At 38.4% G+C, this 19,298-nt stretch overlaps 1 protein-coding gene across 7 annotated transcripts in view; it reads right to left on the reverse strand.

The window, feature by feature from the left end:
• The window catches only part of Ccdc191 (coiled-coil domain containing 191), an 82,583-nt gene that overhangs the window by 36,860 nt on the left and 26,425 nt on the right, over nucleotides 1-19,298 (reverse strand). For all 7 annotated transcript variants that reach the window (XM_074073178.1, XM_074073177.1, XM_074073179.1 and 4 more), the window contains 2 exons: nucleotides 8,607-8,797; nucleotides 1,109-1,358 (listed from right to left, as the gene is read on the reverse strand). In XM_074073178.1, coding sequence (XP_073929279.1) covers nucleotides 1,109-1,358; nucleotides 8,607-8,797 — 441 coding nt within the window. The remainder of the gene's footprint in view (nucleotides 1-1,108; nucleotides 1,359-8,606; nucleotides 8,798-19,298) is intronic.

Raw genomic sequence — 19,298 nt, forward strand, 5'->3', positions numbered from 1 at the left:
TTATGGTTCATTATAGAAAGTCATCAGTCATACAAAATGTTGGTATAGAATGACAGTTGCTAACTAGGGGTAGAGGTCAGGCTCACCCGCAAAATCTTAAAAATACAGGTGCCTCATGCCCAGAAATTCTGAATTACGCTTTCAGTGGAGATTGACCACTCCTAAAGTATATTTAATAACACAGAAAAGTCAAAAACCTTTTTAGGAAAACAAAATAATCATTCATATTAAAAAGAAAAAGCCAACAACATAGCCTTCCTTTTCCTGACTGTGGCAGATGAGATTTCCTCAATGGCCTGACTAAAGGAAATTTAAAAGAGAAAGAAAATATTAACAAAGATAAATTTGCATATGCCTGAATAAAGACTAGATGGTTACATTTTCATGTTATTTGTGGTTACCTCAAGATGTGGTTATCTGAAGACTGTTTTTACCTTTGTGATTTTCTTCTACCAAATTGCTACAATTAACATATGACTTATTTTTTAAATTTTATTTTTATTATTGTTGTACTGGGAGTACATTGTGACATTTACATAAGTCTTTACAATATACTTAAATTTACCCCCTCCATCATTCTCCTTTATTCCCCAACCCCCTTCTTAGAATAGCTTCAACAGATCTTGTTTTCCATTTTTATACACCATATTCACCCTCTTTTGCCCTTTTTATATATCCTACCCCCCACACACTGGCACAACCCCCAGCACATGAGCAATAAAAAATTTTTAATACCCCACTTATAAGTCACAAACTCATTTAGAAAGGAAATGTGTGAGAATCAATTAAGAGGAGTTCAAGAGTTGTAAATAGTGTTTTATCTCTTTCTAAAGAAGCCTTTTACTTAGCATTTATAAACTCTCTCTTTATATTATATCTAACTATCCCAGGCTTATATATGTGATTATAAAAAGATATATATATATTTATATATTTATATATATATATATGTGATATATAAAAAGATGATTCAGTTCAAGAAAATAAACACTGCCTAAAAGGTAACCTTTGTGCACTGTAGCAGTCCTAACCTTTAGATAGACCAGACAAGGCAATCTGACCCAGGCTATGAAAGTGCAGGAAGATCAAACAAGGGAAAACAATTTACCTCTCCATTTCCTACTGGGGGGCCCACCATGGCTGCTGCCTCCTCAGGTAGATGGATACCCGATGACTCACTGGTACTCAGTTTCCCTAGAGATGCTGCCTTCAGCAGCTCATCCATTTTCTTCCTAGTATCCTCCTTTGATACAGCCAGCTCCTTCTTTAGGACCTCTGTACCATGCCAGTGCCACCATTCCACAAAGCAGTGTCGGAGAACTTGTTTCCGGTTATACTCGGTGGCCAGATGTTGTTTCCTAAGTGATAAGGCACTTCCATTAAAATAAAAGTCCCATAAACAGTGTCTTAATAATGTAAATGAAACACAAGACCAAAGGAGTCCATCTTAACTCCAGCATACTTGTTATATTAGGCTAAATGGAATCACTTTATACATTCCCCAGTGCAAAGGGTCTCCTCATAAGTACCTCAAGACATTACTTTCAAGAAGTGACTGTTTTGTTCTATCCTGTCACAAGACATATGAAAGCTTTTGACTATCATGCCATAAAATAGTTTCTGGAGATTTTGGAGGGGAAGGAGCAAAAAAGAATAGGTATCTAAATAACTATTTTAGAAAGAAAAATGCATGATGGAAAGAAAGATTCAGATAGGGGTGGACATCTAAGAAAGGCAGTTTAGGAGAAAAGGCAAGGAACAAAATTAAATCACTTAACAAATGAAGTCAATATTTAACACTTATAAAAGTCCAAGTCGAACTCTGAGGGTAGACTTTATAAAAGAAAGCCTTGGTCAGGGAAAGGATCACCAAAGAGAAGGACTCTTTTACCAAACCCCTGAACTGAATAAATGACTGTCTTGTGAACACAACTACTTGCTAAACACCAGACATGTGAAAGGCAAAGGCCAGGCACTTGATTTCATGGAACGCATTCATCATTGACCTCCTCCTAAGGAAAACTCCTTTGGATCCTGGAAAGTTTATAAATCTTAGGAGACAGTGCCTTTCCTTCATTAGGAGACACGGTGGTGGGAGAGCCAGTGGAGAATTTAAGCATAGAGGTCTCTGAGATCTATCAGAGATAGATCTGAGATCTATTGATGGATAGTTATTATCTCAGTGAGCTTGGAACTTATTATGTCTATCAAAATCAATCTGGAGGTTTGAAAATCTAACATTATTTTGATGCCTACTTGATTTTACCTTGTAAAAGTGACTGGTATAAGTTCGCCACAACACTATTCATAACCATTTCTGTTAAACATATATAATGCTTAACTTTTCCTCATGCATTCTTTGGGATCATGTCAAGAAAATTATAAACTTGGGGCTGGCCAAGTGACTTATGTGGTAGAGTGCATGCCTAGCAAGTGGGAATATCTGAGTCCAAACTCCAGTACCAAAAAAAAAAAAACAAAAAACAAAACCATAAAGTTCATAGGTCAGTGAATCAGAACATTTCTTCAGTTCTATAAGGCTTACGTGACTTTTAACCTCTTTTGACTGCCAACTATGACTCAATATACAAGTTTATGTGTGTATGAACCAAAAGCATACATAACTGAAATAAAAGTTTCACCAAGTAGTTGGCACCCTTATTACCAGAGAGATACTCTAATATTTCTGTTCTAATATAGTCTATATTTCCTTAAGAAATGGGCAACTCTGCTGCTGTGGTTTGAATGCACTCTCCAAAACTAATGTTGAAATTTAATCCCTATTGTTAACAATCTAAAGAAGTGGGCCTTTAAAAGGTAATTAGTGGCTGGGGTGTAGCTCAGTGTTAAGAGTACTTACCTAGAATGAAAAAAAAAAGGTAATTAGGCCATGAGGGCTCTCATGAATAGATAATTAATACTGTTATCTCAGGACTGGATTTCCAATAAAAAGAATGAGTTTGGTCTAATTTCCCATCTGCCTTATGTGTGCTTATTTGCCCTTCTGCCATGGTATGACAGCACAATGCCCCTTGTCAGATGCAGTACCACACTCTCGAACCTCCCAGCCTCCAGAAACATGACCTAAATAAACTTCTATTGTTTATAAGTTATCTAGTCCATGGTATTCCATTATAGCAGCAGAAAACAGATTAAGACATCTGCCAACAGCGCATTTCATTACATTTAATTGATCTTTATAATGCATTGAACTCAATAATTACTTGATGGGTTTTGTAATGAAGGTATACTCTAAGTGCTAATAAGTGTTTGTTTATATATAACATTTTATTTTAGTGGAAATAAATGAGTATATGAACTTGAGTAACCTTGAAATAAAAAATTGGGAAGAAATAAAAAGAGTAAATTAGGTAGCAGTGCAGGTAAGAACAAAGCTCTAAAAATATCACTGTATAAATAAGGAAAAAAACAAAAACCCTGTAATACTTCTCAAGTGAGTAAAAATCACAGTTTCCACAGGACAGAAGATGTATGTTGCTCTGTCCAATTAATGTGAAATTCCATTTACATCAATCAGCTCAGGAAGGATGAGTGTGAAATTTACCTGATGTGTTTACTTCATGTTTTTACAGCATGAACAGTCAAAAGTAGCACTGGGGTTTTGACTGTCAGAGAGATTATTTGGATACTATAAAAAGGCAAAGAAAAAAACATTTTTATAATTACAAGAAGACTGAAAAAGTACCAAAATTATTTTAAAAATCATACTCACTAGAATGCTTAGAGCCCACTCCATACTGGTCATATAGAAGGTTTGGAAATGTAGTCAAGATAACTGTATTTGTGGCCGAGGTGGGAAGGCAGAAGAAAGAAGAAAGCAGTTGGAGACCAGGAGTCAAGCCTGGCTCCATTCCTGCTTCCTTGCAGTTTATTTCAGTGGAGGAGTGACAATGTCCCACTTAAGCCAATTTCTACACTTTTAAAAAGATGACCTCAAAACACAAATATTTATGAAAGGAAAAAAATCACCTCAGTCAGATATAATTTACTTAGATAAATTCACCTAAAGAAATAGCTTTAGACACAGTTCTCAGATAAACCTAAAATAAAGGGCAGAGTTCCCTTATGGAAAACAGCCTGCCACAATATGTTTGCAAGCTAAAATCAGAACATTTCTAGCAAGAGTATATAAATTGATGATCACAATTATGTAACTACATGCACAGAATGGCTGTCTCTGCAGACCTAAGAGCATAAAATACAAAAGATTTACATGGAATTTAAGTATGAACTGAGCCGCCCAGGATCAACTCCTCAAAGGCTGTTTTAGTGAGGGATGCATAACCTAGAACTGAGAAGTCAGAAGCACACCAATCAGATCTGAGACATGCAGCAAGTGGTGTTGAGAAGTCCTACACTTCCTATCGTACAAGGTCTTTTTGTTTTTTTGAGAATCTAATTAAATTTTAAAAATCTGAAACTATAGAACAAAATTCACATGTAAGGTAATAACTCTATCTTACAATGAGACTACTGAACATCTAAAAAGTGTCTTGAATTTTTAAAAAAGGGAATGGGAAATGAGAAATAACCACATACCAACCAGTGATCTAACAGAGTGCTGATCTGATGCAAAACATAAAAACAGCAGTGACAGAAACAGCTGCATTTGGGATAAGCAGGTTCAGCAGGAATAGGAATGAGTAAGCTAATGCATTCAATAATGCACTAGGTAGCCCCAAGGGAAAAAGTGGAAGATAAGACAATTTTGTCTTAGAGTTTTTAAAGCAAGCCGGGAAACCCAAGTCTGGTCCTCCTGCCTGTCTGATAGATCTGTCAGGAGCTTTGTCAGCTGCAGATGCCATGCGGCTTCTGGCCACTCACCTGGGTACCCAGGTGAGCACAGAGGGAATAGAGCACAATTGAACATGACTAACAGAGGCACTCTACAATTGATTGAACCAATAAGGCTGAAATCAGGAGTGCTGGAAATGAATATCTGACAATAGAGGATTACAGAACCAAAAAGTAAGCGATTCAAGGGACAAAGGGAAGAGATAAAAGCATGTTCAGGAAGGCCCACAGCCCTGGTGCAAGAAAAGGCAGGGTTGAAGATACTGTGGAGGCTCATACAGGGAGGAGCAGAGGTGCTTCCTGGGAAAGAACTGGGAAACCAGGCCAGCAGGGCTCAAGAGGGGCTGACAGAGGATGCTGAAAGCAAACCTTGCTTCTTCACAGATTTGTCTAGGTCTGGCTGTAAATTCAGGGAGGAAGGGAAAGAGGAGGAATAAAAGATCTGGAACCAACTTGCAAAAGTGAACATGCTAAGGAAACTGATAATACAGTTAAAATGTCAATACCAGTATGTCAAAGAAGTGAGTACTAGAATTTTGTTGTAGATCAAAGTAAATTAATCCTAAGGGTTTGAAAATGTTTGTTAATTTTGAAACTGTGCTATGAGTCAGGTGTGGTGGGACACATGTGTAATCCCAGCTATTGGGAGGTAGAGATAGGAGGATTAAGGTTTAAGCCCAGTCTGGGCTAAAGTGCTAGACCCTATCTGAAAAATAAATTAAAGGCCAAGGATGGGGGCATGGCTCAAGTCGTAGAACCCTTGCCTAGCAAAAGTGAGGCTTTCAGTACAATTTCTAGTACTGACCAAAAAAAAAAAGGAAATTATATTATGATACCATATTGAAATTTTGTAGCACCATTAGTTACAATAACTACATTTAAAAGAAAAGAGATGGATAAAAATAGAATGACCACAATTCTTGTTAGGGAAAGCAAGATGCACTTTTAGAAGAAATAAGAAGATAAATCTTTGGAGTGGAGGTGAGACTCTGAGCACAGGCTCAACAAGAAAAGATGGTTGCTAAATTACGAATAAAAAGAAGAGAGGGATTTGTTTTTGCTTCAGAAAGAAAGTAGAAGAACAGAAAAAAGCCTGTAGAAGGGTCCAGTGAGGGGACACCTCAGAGGATAAAACCAATGGCACAGGAGCTGGAGGATGAGGACTCAGTTAACACATGAGTAACAGACGTAACAAATGATTTCAACAACATGGGCTGCAGGATCACCTGTGTTTTGTCTATCCAGTAAGAGCTAAGTTTCTACAATGAGCAACCTATTATAATAAATGCTCTCCTATCCCTTTGTATACTGCAAAGAATGCTTTGAAAACCTTATCAAGTTAAGTTGCAGAAGAAGAAGCAACTGTGCTCTTCATTCACTCACTGGCTAACTTATTATTCAACAGATATATATTTGGTGACTATTGAGGAAAAACCCTAATGAGCACAATGAAGAGGATGCTGGTTTTGCTGACACCTCAATACCACAGCTCTACTTGAACTTTTTTCTCCACTTTTAATATTTCAAATGTCTTTGAACAAAATTACCCAAATTAATTTCCTAAAACAATTTTTAGATCAGTGCACAACACACAAAGAGCCAGGGAGAAGAAAGCAGCACAAAGGAAAGTCTGTGTGGAATAGCTCCTTTCTCCCCATGTGTTCCTTGGATGACCTGTCATTTGGTAATCACCACTCTTAGTTTTCATCTGTTACAACCTAAAGTAAATGTCAATATAGTTGAAAAACATGAGTGTTGTAGGTAGCAGGAGTAGTGTGGTATAGGAAAAAGCATCTGACTCAGAAAGACAAGGCTCTAGTCCTGGATGAGCCATTCTCAGCTTTGTGACTGGAAGAGTCACTTACTCTCTCTGAGTCTCCCTTTTATCATCTGTTAAGTCAGGGCCTGTATCAGACAATTCATGAGATGTTTTCCTACTCTAGAATCTTTTTTGTTCTAAAGCTTTGTAGTGAAAAAAAAGTTAAATATTTTATAAGTTAAATATTTTCTAACTCTGGCAGCTAAAATTTAATACCCATTCTGAACATTTAAAAATAGACACGTGAAAATAATTCACAGATATGAGATGAAAAGTTCTGAGATCTTTTAAAAAAACTGGTACATCATTCTATTATGAAATCCCCATTTAGTGCTTTTATGTTTAAACTGTTTAATTGGAATGTAATCCTAAATTCTCCAGATTTTTCTTCTATAAGTCTCTTCTAGTATGTAAATCTCACAGGTCACTTTTAATTTTAATATGTCCTTACTCACATTGCTTCTACTTTATAACACCTCCAGTTTACCTTCTTTTTTACAACAAATCCTCCTGTCATTCAGTTTTCAGTAAGTTATCATTCCAATTCCTTATATCAATGACTAGGTTCTGAGTTTCTGGAAACAAAAGGGAAGTTGACTTGCTTTAAAACTTCAAAAATTCATCTTCATTACCAAAGAAAACCTAAACTCCTTGTCCTAGCATTTAAAGCCTTTCAGAAGTTGATGGATGTGACCACCACATGCTTGATGGTCTCCAGTCAATCCAGCTGGCTACACTTCATGCCATTGTCCCCATTTCCCCATCTCAACCTAGAAACATCTTGTTTACCAGGTGGAGGCCAGATCAAGACCCATCTTCTTGATGAACCCTTCTCTACATTCTTAAGCAGCCTCCTCGGCCACTGCACACTTCCTTTCACTATTTTCTCAGCAGCCAAAAGGAATGTACCTCTTGGTTTACAACACTACTTAGTACCACTTGTACTGTCTCTAGATCCTGTTTCCCCCTTACAACTGTGAGTTCTTTGAGGACAAGGAGCCATATGCCAGTCTCCTGTGATAACTCCCAGGGTCTGATGCTGTCATGGGGCTGCACAGCTTCAGGGGGTGCCATGCCCTTCTACATAACAACTCTTCCACATACCATTCACTCATTTTTCCATCCTGAATGACTAACAGAGTTGCCAGTAGAGAAGTGGTTACACATAAGACCATGGATCACACCCCACATACCAATAAACAAATGGCTTCTTCTACATCCGTGATATTGATTCTAGAATGCAAAGCTGATGGGCCAGGGATTGCAGTGCAGCCCAGTGGTAGACTGTGTATTTAGTATGTGCAAGCCTTGGGTTCAATACATAGATAGCATCACCAAAAAACAAAACAAAACAAAAGAAAAAAACGGAATGCAAAGTTGAACTTGGAAGTGAAAAGAGAAAACAATTTTTAAATGATGGAAGAAAGAAAGCTTCATTTGAAGACAAATTCTGTGTCTTACACTTGTGCTATGTCAAGAGGGATTTGATATAAAAGTGTCAAAAACCTCTAAATAAGGTGTGGAACAGAAGACAGCAGAGTGGGAGGAATCATTCTTGGCAGGTCGGCCCTCCCAGATGGATGTTCCCTGTGTCCTTAACATTCTATGAGCAGACAGTGATTTCTATCAATGAGAAATACTGGCATGGAAAGCAAACTCTCTCTTTTGAATTGTAAGATGGTCCAAGGTGCAATGCTGGTATATTGGCATTAGGAAAGCTTAACACCTGTTTCTATTAAAGAAAGAAAGTTGGGTACATGAATATAATTTAATAAAATATTTTGTTTGCTCATAATTTTTAGCTAAATTTTTCTAGTTGAGATGTAACTGAAAGACAGTGATTACCACATTTTATAAGCAGATAAGATGATTCTAGTGCACAGCATTTTTAGTTTATTTCTGGGTTTGTCAGGAGGAAGATGCCCTAGATAAACACTCTAGAAGGATTTTCATGGTATAAATTTTCTGGTACCTGTTTTCTTCTCTAAGATTCTTTTCCAAGGCTTGCTTTTCCTGCTCTAACTTCTGTGATCTTGTGTAGTCTCTCCAGGCTCGTAGGACCTTCAGTTGAAGCTTCCAGTCCGACAGGGTCCCAGCTTTCCCCAGCTTAATCCTATGATCAAAAATCAGCTTGTGCCATGCAGAGAAATACCGTTTTTGACACTGTAGTGGAAACATTTCAAAAATCATTAATCAGTACTATATTTCTACTATGTAACATTGAGAGCCTTCTCCTCAGATTTTCCTCTTTCATTTTTTTCTAACCAATCTAGAAACTGTAGTCTTGATGAAAGAGAATAAAAGCACAATTCTTTCATGCTTATAGTGATGAGAAATAGTCAAGTAATGCAACTGAGGCATTCTCAGCCTCACAACTTAAACTAAAATTCTTAACTCCTATAGGAAGCTGGAGTAACAAGTCATATCTCAGACATGAACTAAAGGGCTTGCTTGAGAGGCTTGAAAGACCTTTCTCTGGGTTTCAATCCTAATTTGTCCCAAGCAAATTTAACTTTCTTTGTTCTTAACTCCATTTATTTTGTTCTGGGCTGATAGTATTGATCATTGCAGAGCTTAATATATTGACTATCAATTTGTAAAGAAGAATAAAAGCAACAAATATGTAGAATAATTATTTCTGCATAGATTAATTTTCTTAATAATTATTTCAGCATAGATTAATTTTCTTTAATCAGTTTTTAGCCAAATGTATCCATAATATCTTGTCTCTGGTATTTTTAAAGAGTTCTTTTTCAATAAGTCTTATTATTTTAAATTTTAAAATAAAATTGCATGCTTACCTTCAATGTTGTATTTTATAATTAATAGATTTAAAATTATTTACTTCTTCCATTGACTCTTCTCTGTACATCATATTTTCACTTGAGAAAATATTTTTTTTCCTTTATTGTTGTGCTGGGTGGGGGTACATTATGGCATTATGGCATTTACAAAGATTCTTACAATGTATCAAATATATCATACTTGAATTCACCTGTTCACTGCTCTACTTTACCGCCCCCCCCAATAATTCCTGGAATAGTTTCAACAAGTATCATTTTCCATTTACATATAACACATTTTTTGCACCATATTCACCCTCTTACCTGCTTTTCCTGCCACCTTCCCCCTGGAGCCAATCCCACTCTCCCAATCCCCTTCTCTTGGCAGGACCTGTTCCACCCTCCTGTTCTCCAATTTATGTAGAGGAAAAAGGGAAAAGATAAAAAGAAAACAATGATATTTTTGCTGTTTGAGATACAGGTAGCTACTCGGAGTTTCCTTGTGATAGTTCCATGTATATATGTATTGTAACCCCAACTGATTTTTCTCCTCTAATTTTCTTCATTCTACATTAGTCCCTTTCTTATGGTGGTTTCAGTGGGTTTAAGATTTCTATATTCATTCTTGTATAGAGAGTATATCAGATATTCATCTTAGTTTCCTTCTTTTACCCTACCCCTCCTATGTGTGATTGAAAAAATCCTTACATTAATTAAGATATCTGTTAAGCTTAAGCAAAACTCAGATAAATGAATGCTAGTCTCAGTCTGATTTTTTTTTTATCTTATTGGCATACAACTATTTCAGAATAAATATTCTTATGGATACTGTAGTTCTGCTTCTACTTACATTTTTTAATTAGGAATCATCAAATCTCAAAAAAAAAAAAAAAAGAGAATGATCTGCTTCCAACATGACCTGCCCTACCCAGCTGTCTTGGAGCTTAAAATGCCAACCATTTAATTAGTTCCTATTACTAACAGCACTGATGTCCTATACAACTGAACATGGGAAATAACAGGAGGATTGATTCAGGCCTCTTGTCCCTGAGAACAAGGCAGCCCAAAACAATAATTTTAGCTGGGCTACCAGTAACCACATCAGGGCTTTTCTGAGGAGGGCTAGAGAGACAAGACATTTAGGGTGCCTGTAACTGTCTACCATATGCAGCTGACAGCAAATGAGACGAGGTCTTTGAACCCTAAGGGTGTCCCCAGAGTAGTACTTTACTATGGTCCTAGTCTAAGAAAAATCACTGCAACTTAGTCCTTGACAACGTCTTCTATCTCCACAGCAAACTTTGTATTCCTTCTAGATCAATCTACTTTGACCTCTTGACTATAACACCAACCATACTACTTCATACTTTTCTGTATTCACACTAATTTGTCTTTATTTTCTCTCCCTGCCCCCCAGTACTTCAGGAGTCAGTTCTTTCAAGAATCCCTCCTATTACCAACCCTCACTATTCCCAAAGCAATATGTTTCTTTCAATGAAAACATTTATTACACCATATTATAATAACAGGTTTGCTAATTCCCACTAGACTATAAACCTCCTGAGGGAAGCGAATAGGACCCATATATAGGAATGGCAAATCTGAGAGTGATTCTGAGTGTTACTTATAGAAGTAACCTTACTGCAAGTGACTTTATGGGAATGGTGGGCTTCAAAGGTTTTAGCAGGGTCAGCCCTATTTACTGCTTCCTTATGTGTAAAAATACTTAACTGTCATTGTTTCAACTTATACTAAGCACCCACCACTATGTTTGAATTTGGGAACTCTAACCAAGATTGTGTAAGATATAACATCTACTTTTGAGAAGTTATAGGGAGAGACGATATAGAAATAAGACAATTAAGATAAAGAAGCATATTCTAGAATTTTTAGAAATATACTATTTGGCCAAAATTATTTTCTACATGGGATATCAGTTATATTCCTATTTAGAAAAACTACATGGTGTTATAATTTCTCATTGGGAGAGACCATGGCAGATTTAAAAAGTCTTTGTTCCATTTCCACTACTTCAAATGAGGGTACATTTTCCATAACTTTACTTTAGATTCCTTGAAAGAAAGGAAGGAAGAAAGAAAGGAAGGAAGGAAAGAAGAGGAATGGAAGAAAGGGGGGAGAGAAGAAGGATGGAGGAAAGGGGGAGGGAGGAAGGAAAGGACGAAAGGAGGGAAATTTGCTAAATACAGGCTATGCCTTTGGTCATAACAAGAAGACACACAGCTACCAGGTTGAGGGAATATGCTTTTTTGTACTATTATTTATCTATCTCACTAACTACAGCATTTAAAAATGATGTTAAATGTGTGCCATTGTCAAAAGAAAGTAAAGAGTTAGTGTAGATGGGCGTGTTGGCACATACGTGCAAACCCAGCTACTTGGAAGGTGGAAGCAGGAAGATGAAGGCCATCTGGGCAAAGTTAACAAGACCCTATCTCAAAAAACAAAATATAAAATAAAAGGGCCGTGGGCATGGCTTAACTGAGCTTGTGTGAGACCCAGGGTTCAATACCCAGTACTGCAAAACAACAACAACAAAAACCCAAACAAAATAAAATTTTTTAAAAACCCAACTTCAATTGAGACTTTGAGAGCAAAATGATTGGATTAAAGGTTTAGTTTCACTACAGAGAAGTTAACAGCAGCAAAGTGACAGACTCACAGAGCAACTGCTTTCTTGAGATTGACTGGTTATTGGGTTTTTTCTGCCTGTTCAAAAAATCAGTCTCATTTTAAAATTTAAATTAAAAAAGTATGAATTAAGGGTAGCTACTTAGTTATTTTTGATTTGTAACAAACCTTACAGAAATCCCATAAATGTGCTTGGAAGAAAATACTGAGGAAAGGAATATATTTATTCTCAGTCCTTCTCCTACGTTTTTATTTAGAAGGGACAAGAAGTGACATATTTCCACAGACTCAACCAATTTATTCTTTCTCTTCCTCCCTTCCCCTCGATTCTCCCAGAACTGCTTCTCCTGACCAGTTCTACACTCTAGAACTAGAATAGTGCTCTATCAGTTTGCTCTTTGAAACAAGACTGTTATTTAAAAGCGTAACTGGGTTGGAAGAGGAATGTATTCTGAGTAAGCCAGGAGAACTAAAGTTTTAATTAGCCAGGTAATGATTCTGACCTCTTCCCATTTCTTTCCCACTTCATTTGTTTCTACACCAGGTTTTTAGTTCTAACAGGTTTCAAATATAGTCACGAATTCTTTTACTAACTTCTACCATCTCTTTATCATAGTTATAGTAATAATTAAAGCTTGATACAGGTAAGTGAAATACAGAAAATCACTGTGGGGATAAAGTATTCCTAAGTACATATTAATAATAATTTCCTAAATAAAGAATTACAACATTTAAGTTTTAAAGTGAAATGCTTTCCTCCCCTAAAAACCTTCCACAAGACATCATTTGGTTTTTAAGAATTCCACTCAAGAGAAGAAATGACAGCTCACCCTGCTAAATTTATTACCTGCACTGGAGTTGCCCTCATTCTATTGGCAAGAAAAGCTCTTCCCTGAAATGTAATCACACTGCTGTCACTGCCAATGATTGACGTTAGGTGGAACAGCAATTTGCTATCTAATCTTCATTGTAATTCTAACCCTGTCACTAGAGATGCCTGTTCTGATTAATGAAGTGGGTAACTCATCAAAATTCCTCAGTGATTTCCCTTTGTCAGAAAGCTCAGTGATAATTGCATCAAAATTCTCTGTCATGAAAAAATAAACAATGAACTGTAAAGAGGACAAAAATGTCAACAAGTTTACAATTTATTTTTGCTGAATGGAACTAACTGTGGTACAACTAGTAGTCCAGGGGAGATGGCCAAGGTTCAAATGTCAGGAAAAAAAGTACTGCCCCCCAATCCCCAAGTGACTCCTGTTGCTCCCATTCCAAAAGGAACAGACATCCATTGTTTACAAAAGGAAGTAATCTCTGGAAACTACACAAAAGACCCTAGAGATCCTACAAAGAGTCTGGGGCTTAGGGAGAAAAGGATCTTTACCCTCCAGTGGGAAGGGTCAGCACTGAATTTTGTGATGGAAAAGTAGTGCTCTATGACCTACCCAACCCCTGGTTTTCATCATTGTGCTCCCATCCCAAAAAGAAGAAATCATGGCATCATGGCACCCCTCCAGCCTCAAATATATATATATATGTATATATATCCCCCTAAACTGATTACATTAGCAGAAATACACTCAGTTCCCAGAACACAATGATAAGACCAGAACTTGTCGTTAGGTTCCAGGGAAAAATGAGAGGATTAAACTTCTGTATTTAAAATTTTTTTCCTTCTGAAAACAAACAAACAAATTCATGCTACATTTTAGGTCACAACTGAAATTTGCTGCTGTGGTCATTGGTTGTGTTTCAAATTGCCTTCCATGAATGATATATTTACAAATATAGGTATTTTTAGAGATAAAAACTATTTGATATAATTTATATAATTTCCCTAATTTTATATACAGGTATACACCTGTACCTGCTATCCAAAAAATGTGAAAGGGTTTTCAGTGCTGCTATTAAATAATGGTTCGCATACTCAATTCCATCTTTGCATAAGTATCTCCACAATACACTGAATATAGGTGACAAAAAATAAAATTATTCTCTTTTTATTTATTTTTGATGGGGTTGGGGTTTGAAGTCAAGACTTCACACTTGCAAAGCAGGCTTGAGCCACATGTCCTGTCCATTTTGCTCAGTTTATTTTGGAGATGGGGTCTTGCAAACTTTTTGCCTGGGCTGGCCTTGAACCACAATCCTCCCTATCTCAGCCTCCCAAGTAGCCAGGATTATAGGTGTGAGCCATTGGCACCACATTTCCTTCTTTGAAACTTTATTTAAATCCCTTATTACAGAAATTTAACAAATTCAAAAGTAGAACAAAAAGAATAAGCCTTTACTCAACTTCAAAATGGATCAACATTTTGCCAATCGTGTTCCGTCTGTCTCTTGGCATATTTTTTTTCTGGCATATTTAAAAATAAATCCCAGACATTATATCATTTTACCCATAAATGTGTCAATATGTACCAGAACCACAGGATGTTTTGTAAATTCTTTTTAATTCTACTAAGACATTTCAATCAATTGTCGGAGACAAGGCTCCCTTTGTGAGCCATTCTGTCTTGACCTTGCCCTGGAACATTTTGCGGTTGTTTGTCCCAACTTCTCCACCTCCAGCACAAGATGGCGCCGTCCCTGCTTCTCTTCCGGGAGTTTACCTTGCCACCGGCGCAAACGTGCACCCTATCAGAAGTCCTATAGCAGAACCAGCCAACCAGCCTGCACCTCATCGTACCCCTCACTCCCTCAGCACATAAATACCCCTGTGTGAACAATAAAATTTTGCAGCTTGATCAGAACTCCTGTCTTGCTGTCTCCTTCGTGTCTCTTGTCCCTTCATTCTTCCCCTTCTAGGTTCGCTACCCACGCTGATGTGTCCTGCAGGACGGGACATCTGGCGCCCAACGTGGCTGTAGCTATTCCTTTGATTGCGGGGAGAACACCGTCCTCCGGGAAGGCTTGGGCCCAAGCAGAGTTCGCAATCGCCTCGGCAAACGCAACCGAGAGACAGATCCAGGAGGAGAGTGAGGACGGCGAACGGTGAGTGACCCACCCTGGGACAAGCAGTGTCGTCACATGATTTGTTTCTTTCAGGCCTCAAGGAGGCCCTCAAGACACGAGGGGCACGTGTTAAGAAAAAAGACTTGAGGTCATTCTTTTGTTACATAGGAGATTTATGTCCTTGGTTTCCTCTCGAAGGAACCATTGATGGTAAAAGATGGCTCCGGGTCGGAGACTGTTTAAAAGACTATTATGAATCTTTTGGCCCTGAAAAGGTCCCTGTGACCGCCTTTTCTTATTGGAACTTGATTAATGACATTCTCAAAAGTGCACCCTTTGATAATGGTACTTTAAAACTTGTTAAAATTGGGCAAAATGCTATGCAGACGGCTTCCCGCCCTCCTACAGGGGTTCTGACGGTGGAGGACCCACGGATGCTGTCAAACATCTTCAAATAATCAAGCTTTTAAAACCCCAAATCCCTGAACTCACATATCACCCCTTAATGTTGCCTAAATCTCAGATTCCAGATTTAGATCCCAATACATTAGATATTTTGGGAAGTACCTTCTCCTTGCTTAACACTTCCAACCCTACCCTTGCTAAGGATTGCTGGCTTTGCATGACCACAGGAGCAATAATGCCCATGGCAATACCTGTTAACTCCACCGTAAATAATCAGGATACCTGCCAATCTGGACTTCCCTTTAAAGTACAGCCTATGGATGCACCTACAGTATGCCTTCAAGGCAGGATGCAAAATAATTCTTATGATATTGACGTTGGGGTTAGTTCTTTTGGAAATTGCTCATCAGTTCTAAATTATTCCTCACCCACCCCAGCTCTTTGTCCCCCCAACGGTACAGTTTTTTTGTGTGGAGGAAACTCAGCCTTCCCCAGGCTTCCAGCAAATTGGACTGGTGGCTGTGTTGTTGCCTTATTACTCCCAGATATTACTGTTGTCTCAGGAGATGAACCTCTGCCCATTCCTAGCTTAGACACCTTAATTAAAAGACATAAACGGGCAATACAAGCCTTACCGCTCCTTGCCAGCCTTGGAATAACAGCAGCTATAGGCACAGGTACAGCTGGCTTAGGCACGGCTATACACTCTTACCGTCGCCTATCTCAACAACTTATAGATGATGTACAAACTCTATCTGGAACCATTAAGGATTTACAGGACCAAATAGACTCCCTGGCAGAAGTGGTCCTTCAGAACAGGCGAGGCTTAGATCTGCTAACAGCCAACCAGGGAGGTATCTGCTTGGCCTTAGGGGAAAGCTGCTGCTTTTATGCCAATAAATCAGGCATAGTACGCACCAAAATTAAACAGCTTCAAGAAGATTTAGAAAAGAGACGAAGGGAGCTATTTGAAAACCCCCTCTGGACTGGGCTTAATGGAATTCTACCCTACCTTCTTCCACTATTAGGCCCCTTGCTAGGTCTACTTTTAATTGTGATCATAAGGCCCTGCATTATAAACAGGCTGATACAATTCATTAAAGAACAAATTAACACCTTAGCCTCTAAGCCTATACAGGTCCATTATCATCGCCTGGATATGGAAGACCGTGCTCCTGAGACCTTCCTTTCAATAGAAACTCGCTAAATGCTCCATCTGGGTTTCCAAATTTTCTCTCTGCCACCCCCTCTTCTTATATAACATTCTTGACCACTCATCGCCCATTGGGCCCTCCTCCACTGGGCCCCTCTGCTTGGGGGAGGCAGCACCCAGGGAGAGTGATCATAAAGGCTTTTCTAAACGAGGGTGCAGGTAAGACTGCAGGAGGGTGGATCCTAGGATCCCCAGACCCAAGACCTCTGTATGACATGCCCTGGTGCATGGCGGTTGGCATGCTCCTAAAAAATCCGCCTCCTCAAAAAACATGCCGAGGAGATTCTCTTGAGAACTTAGCAAGGACGCTTGCTTACAAAGCAAAAATGATCTCCACCCTGAGGAACTGGGCCTCTGTCATCCCCTCTCAATAAGCCGACATATTCTGGTCATGTTTGTATAAGAATAAGGGGGAAATGTCGGAGACAAGGCTCCCTTTGTGAGCCATTCTGTCTTGACCTTGCCCTGGAACATTTTGCGGTTGTTTGTCCCAACTTCTCCACCTCCAGCACAAGATGGCGCCGTCCCTGCTTCTCTTCCGGGAGTTTACCTTGCCGCCGGCACGAACGTGCACCCTATCAGAAGTCCTATAGCAGAACCAGCCAACCAGCCTGCACCTCGTCGTACCCCTCACTCCCTCAGCACATAAATACCCCTGTGTGAACAATAAAATTTTGCAGCTTGATCAGAACTCCTGTCTTGCTGTCTCCTTCGTGTCTCTTGTCCCTTCATTCTTCCCCTTCTAGGTTCGCTACCCACGCTGATGTGTCCTGCAGGACGGGACAATCAATAATACTGCTATACTTATTTGTTATTCTGTTTAAGAAGTAGAAAAATTTTAGCAAGCAACTGCTTAGTACCACCATATAGTAAGATCTAACGAACAGAAGCCTCTGGGCTCCTTTAAAGAAGAATGACCTTAATACAGCTTATTACTTCTATTAGGATAGGGTTCCTTTCCCAACACAGCCTGGACCAGTTCTGAGGATACCATCATGTCTTTAGGGAAGGCAGACTTGCCAGTCTCTAATGTCTTTTCTTTCTCTTAGAGACTTTCTTCTATCACTCCACAATCCCTACTCCCAGTCCATCTCCCCACCCCACCACACACACACACACACACACACACACACACACACACACTATCAAACTATGCCAAGAACACAGCTTACCTCAATATTTATCAGACAGATGCTTGCTCACCTCTAGGGTAGTCTGACAGTAAGACAATGAGGTAATGTCATTTGCTCTCACCTACTCAAGGTTCTCATAAATATTCACCTAAAATTGTCTAGTATTTAGGGCAAAAGATATTCTACTCTGTAAAATTTTAGAGAATGGGCTTTCTTTGTGCCAAAAGCTCTTTTCTTACTTTTTAAAAGCAAAATTTCATCTGTACTTTTTTTAAAAGACAAAAAAAAATCACATATTTAAGAATAGGCCATGGCAGAGTATTTGTCTAGTATGCATGAGGCCTTGGGTTTAATTTCCAGCAGGTTAAAAAATTGCTGAAGAATAGAACCTCTGATCAAGAAAAGGTTTACAGCACTTTAAAAGGCAAAACACTGCCCAACATTCTGGTAAATTGGTCCTCACTGTTCCTCTGCAAGAATGGGAAATTTGAGTTACTCATAGGGTGAGTGAGGAAAGACTAAAGTAAACAAACAGCCTCCTTGTCAAAACTGATAAATTGGGTTGCGGTGGGTACAGTACTTGCTTAGCAAGTATGAGGCCCTGGGTTTGATCTCTAGCAATACACACACACTAATAAATAAAATAAACAAAAGCTATTTTAAAAAACTGATAAATGGGACTGGGGGCATAGCTCAAATGGTAAAGCACTTGCCTAGCAAATATTCTTTTATTTAAAAGATAAATTTTAGTTAGAAAATTCTTATAAAGGTGGCTACATAAAAGTAATATTTAACAATGCTTCAAACACTTCCAAAAATGTATGTCACACACTGCCCTTGGCAATAAACCCAGAGGGTAGAGTTTCATGAACCTCCATATTCTTCATATGTCTGCTGGCATCTCTCTTCCTCTAAAGCTTTATTTGCATAAATCCTTATTTGAAGGCTTTTCTTTCATTTCCCTCCCCAAATTTATGACACTGTTGAGGGGATGGCTGCTATGTGTCAGTTCAGAAATGGTTTTGCTTCAGTGGTGTGTAGGCAGTTCTGAGAACACTAATCTTTGGAAAGGAATCATGCTATATAAACGAGGTACTTAACTACAGTTTCCATCATCCTGTTAGAAAAAAAATGCAGGCTTCCTTTCCATATAGCACCATGTTTCCTTTCTTGGTTTGAGGTAGATTTTTTGGAAGGTGCTATGCCACAAGCATAATATTAACCGATTCCTTTGGGTCATTATTATCTTACTAACAGAAAAACATAACCACATAAGCAAGTCAAAATCTCCCCCAGAGAATTGAGATTTACGTTAGTGTCACCCCCATCTTTCAATGTTCTCTTCAATTTTTACAGGCAGGAAAGATCATAGGGTTTCTAATCTTATTAAGAAAACAAAAGTGTATTGCAGAAGAGAGTGAGAATTAAGAACGCCATTTTCCAAACAGTGTAAGAATTTCATAGTTAATCTCTTGTTGTTTCTGCTAATTAGCAATGACATGTGGATTGCTGAATTTCCCCAAGAG

This window comes from Castor canadensis, chromosome 5 (genome assembly GCF_047511655.1).
Source record: "Castor canadensis chromosome 5, mCasCan1.hap1v2, whole genome shotgun sequence".
In the NCBI taxonomy this organism is placed as follows: domain Eukaryota; kingdom Metazoa; phylum Chordata; class Mammalia; order Rodentia; family Castoridae; genus Castor; species Castor canadensis.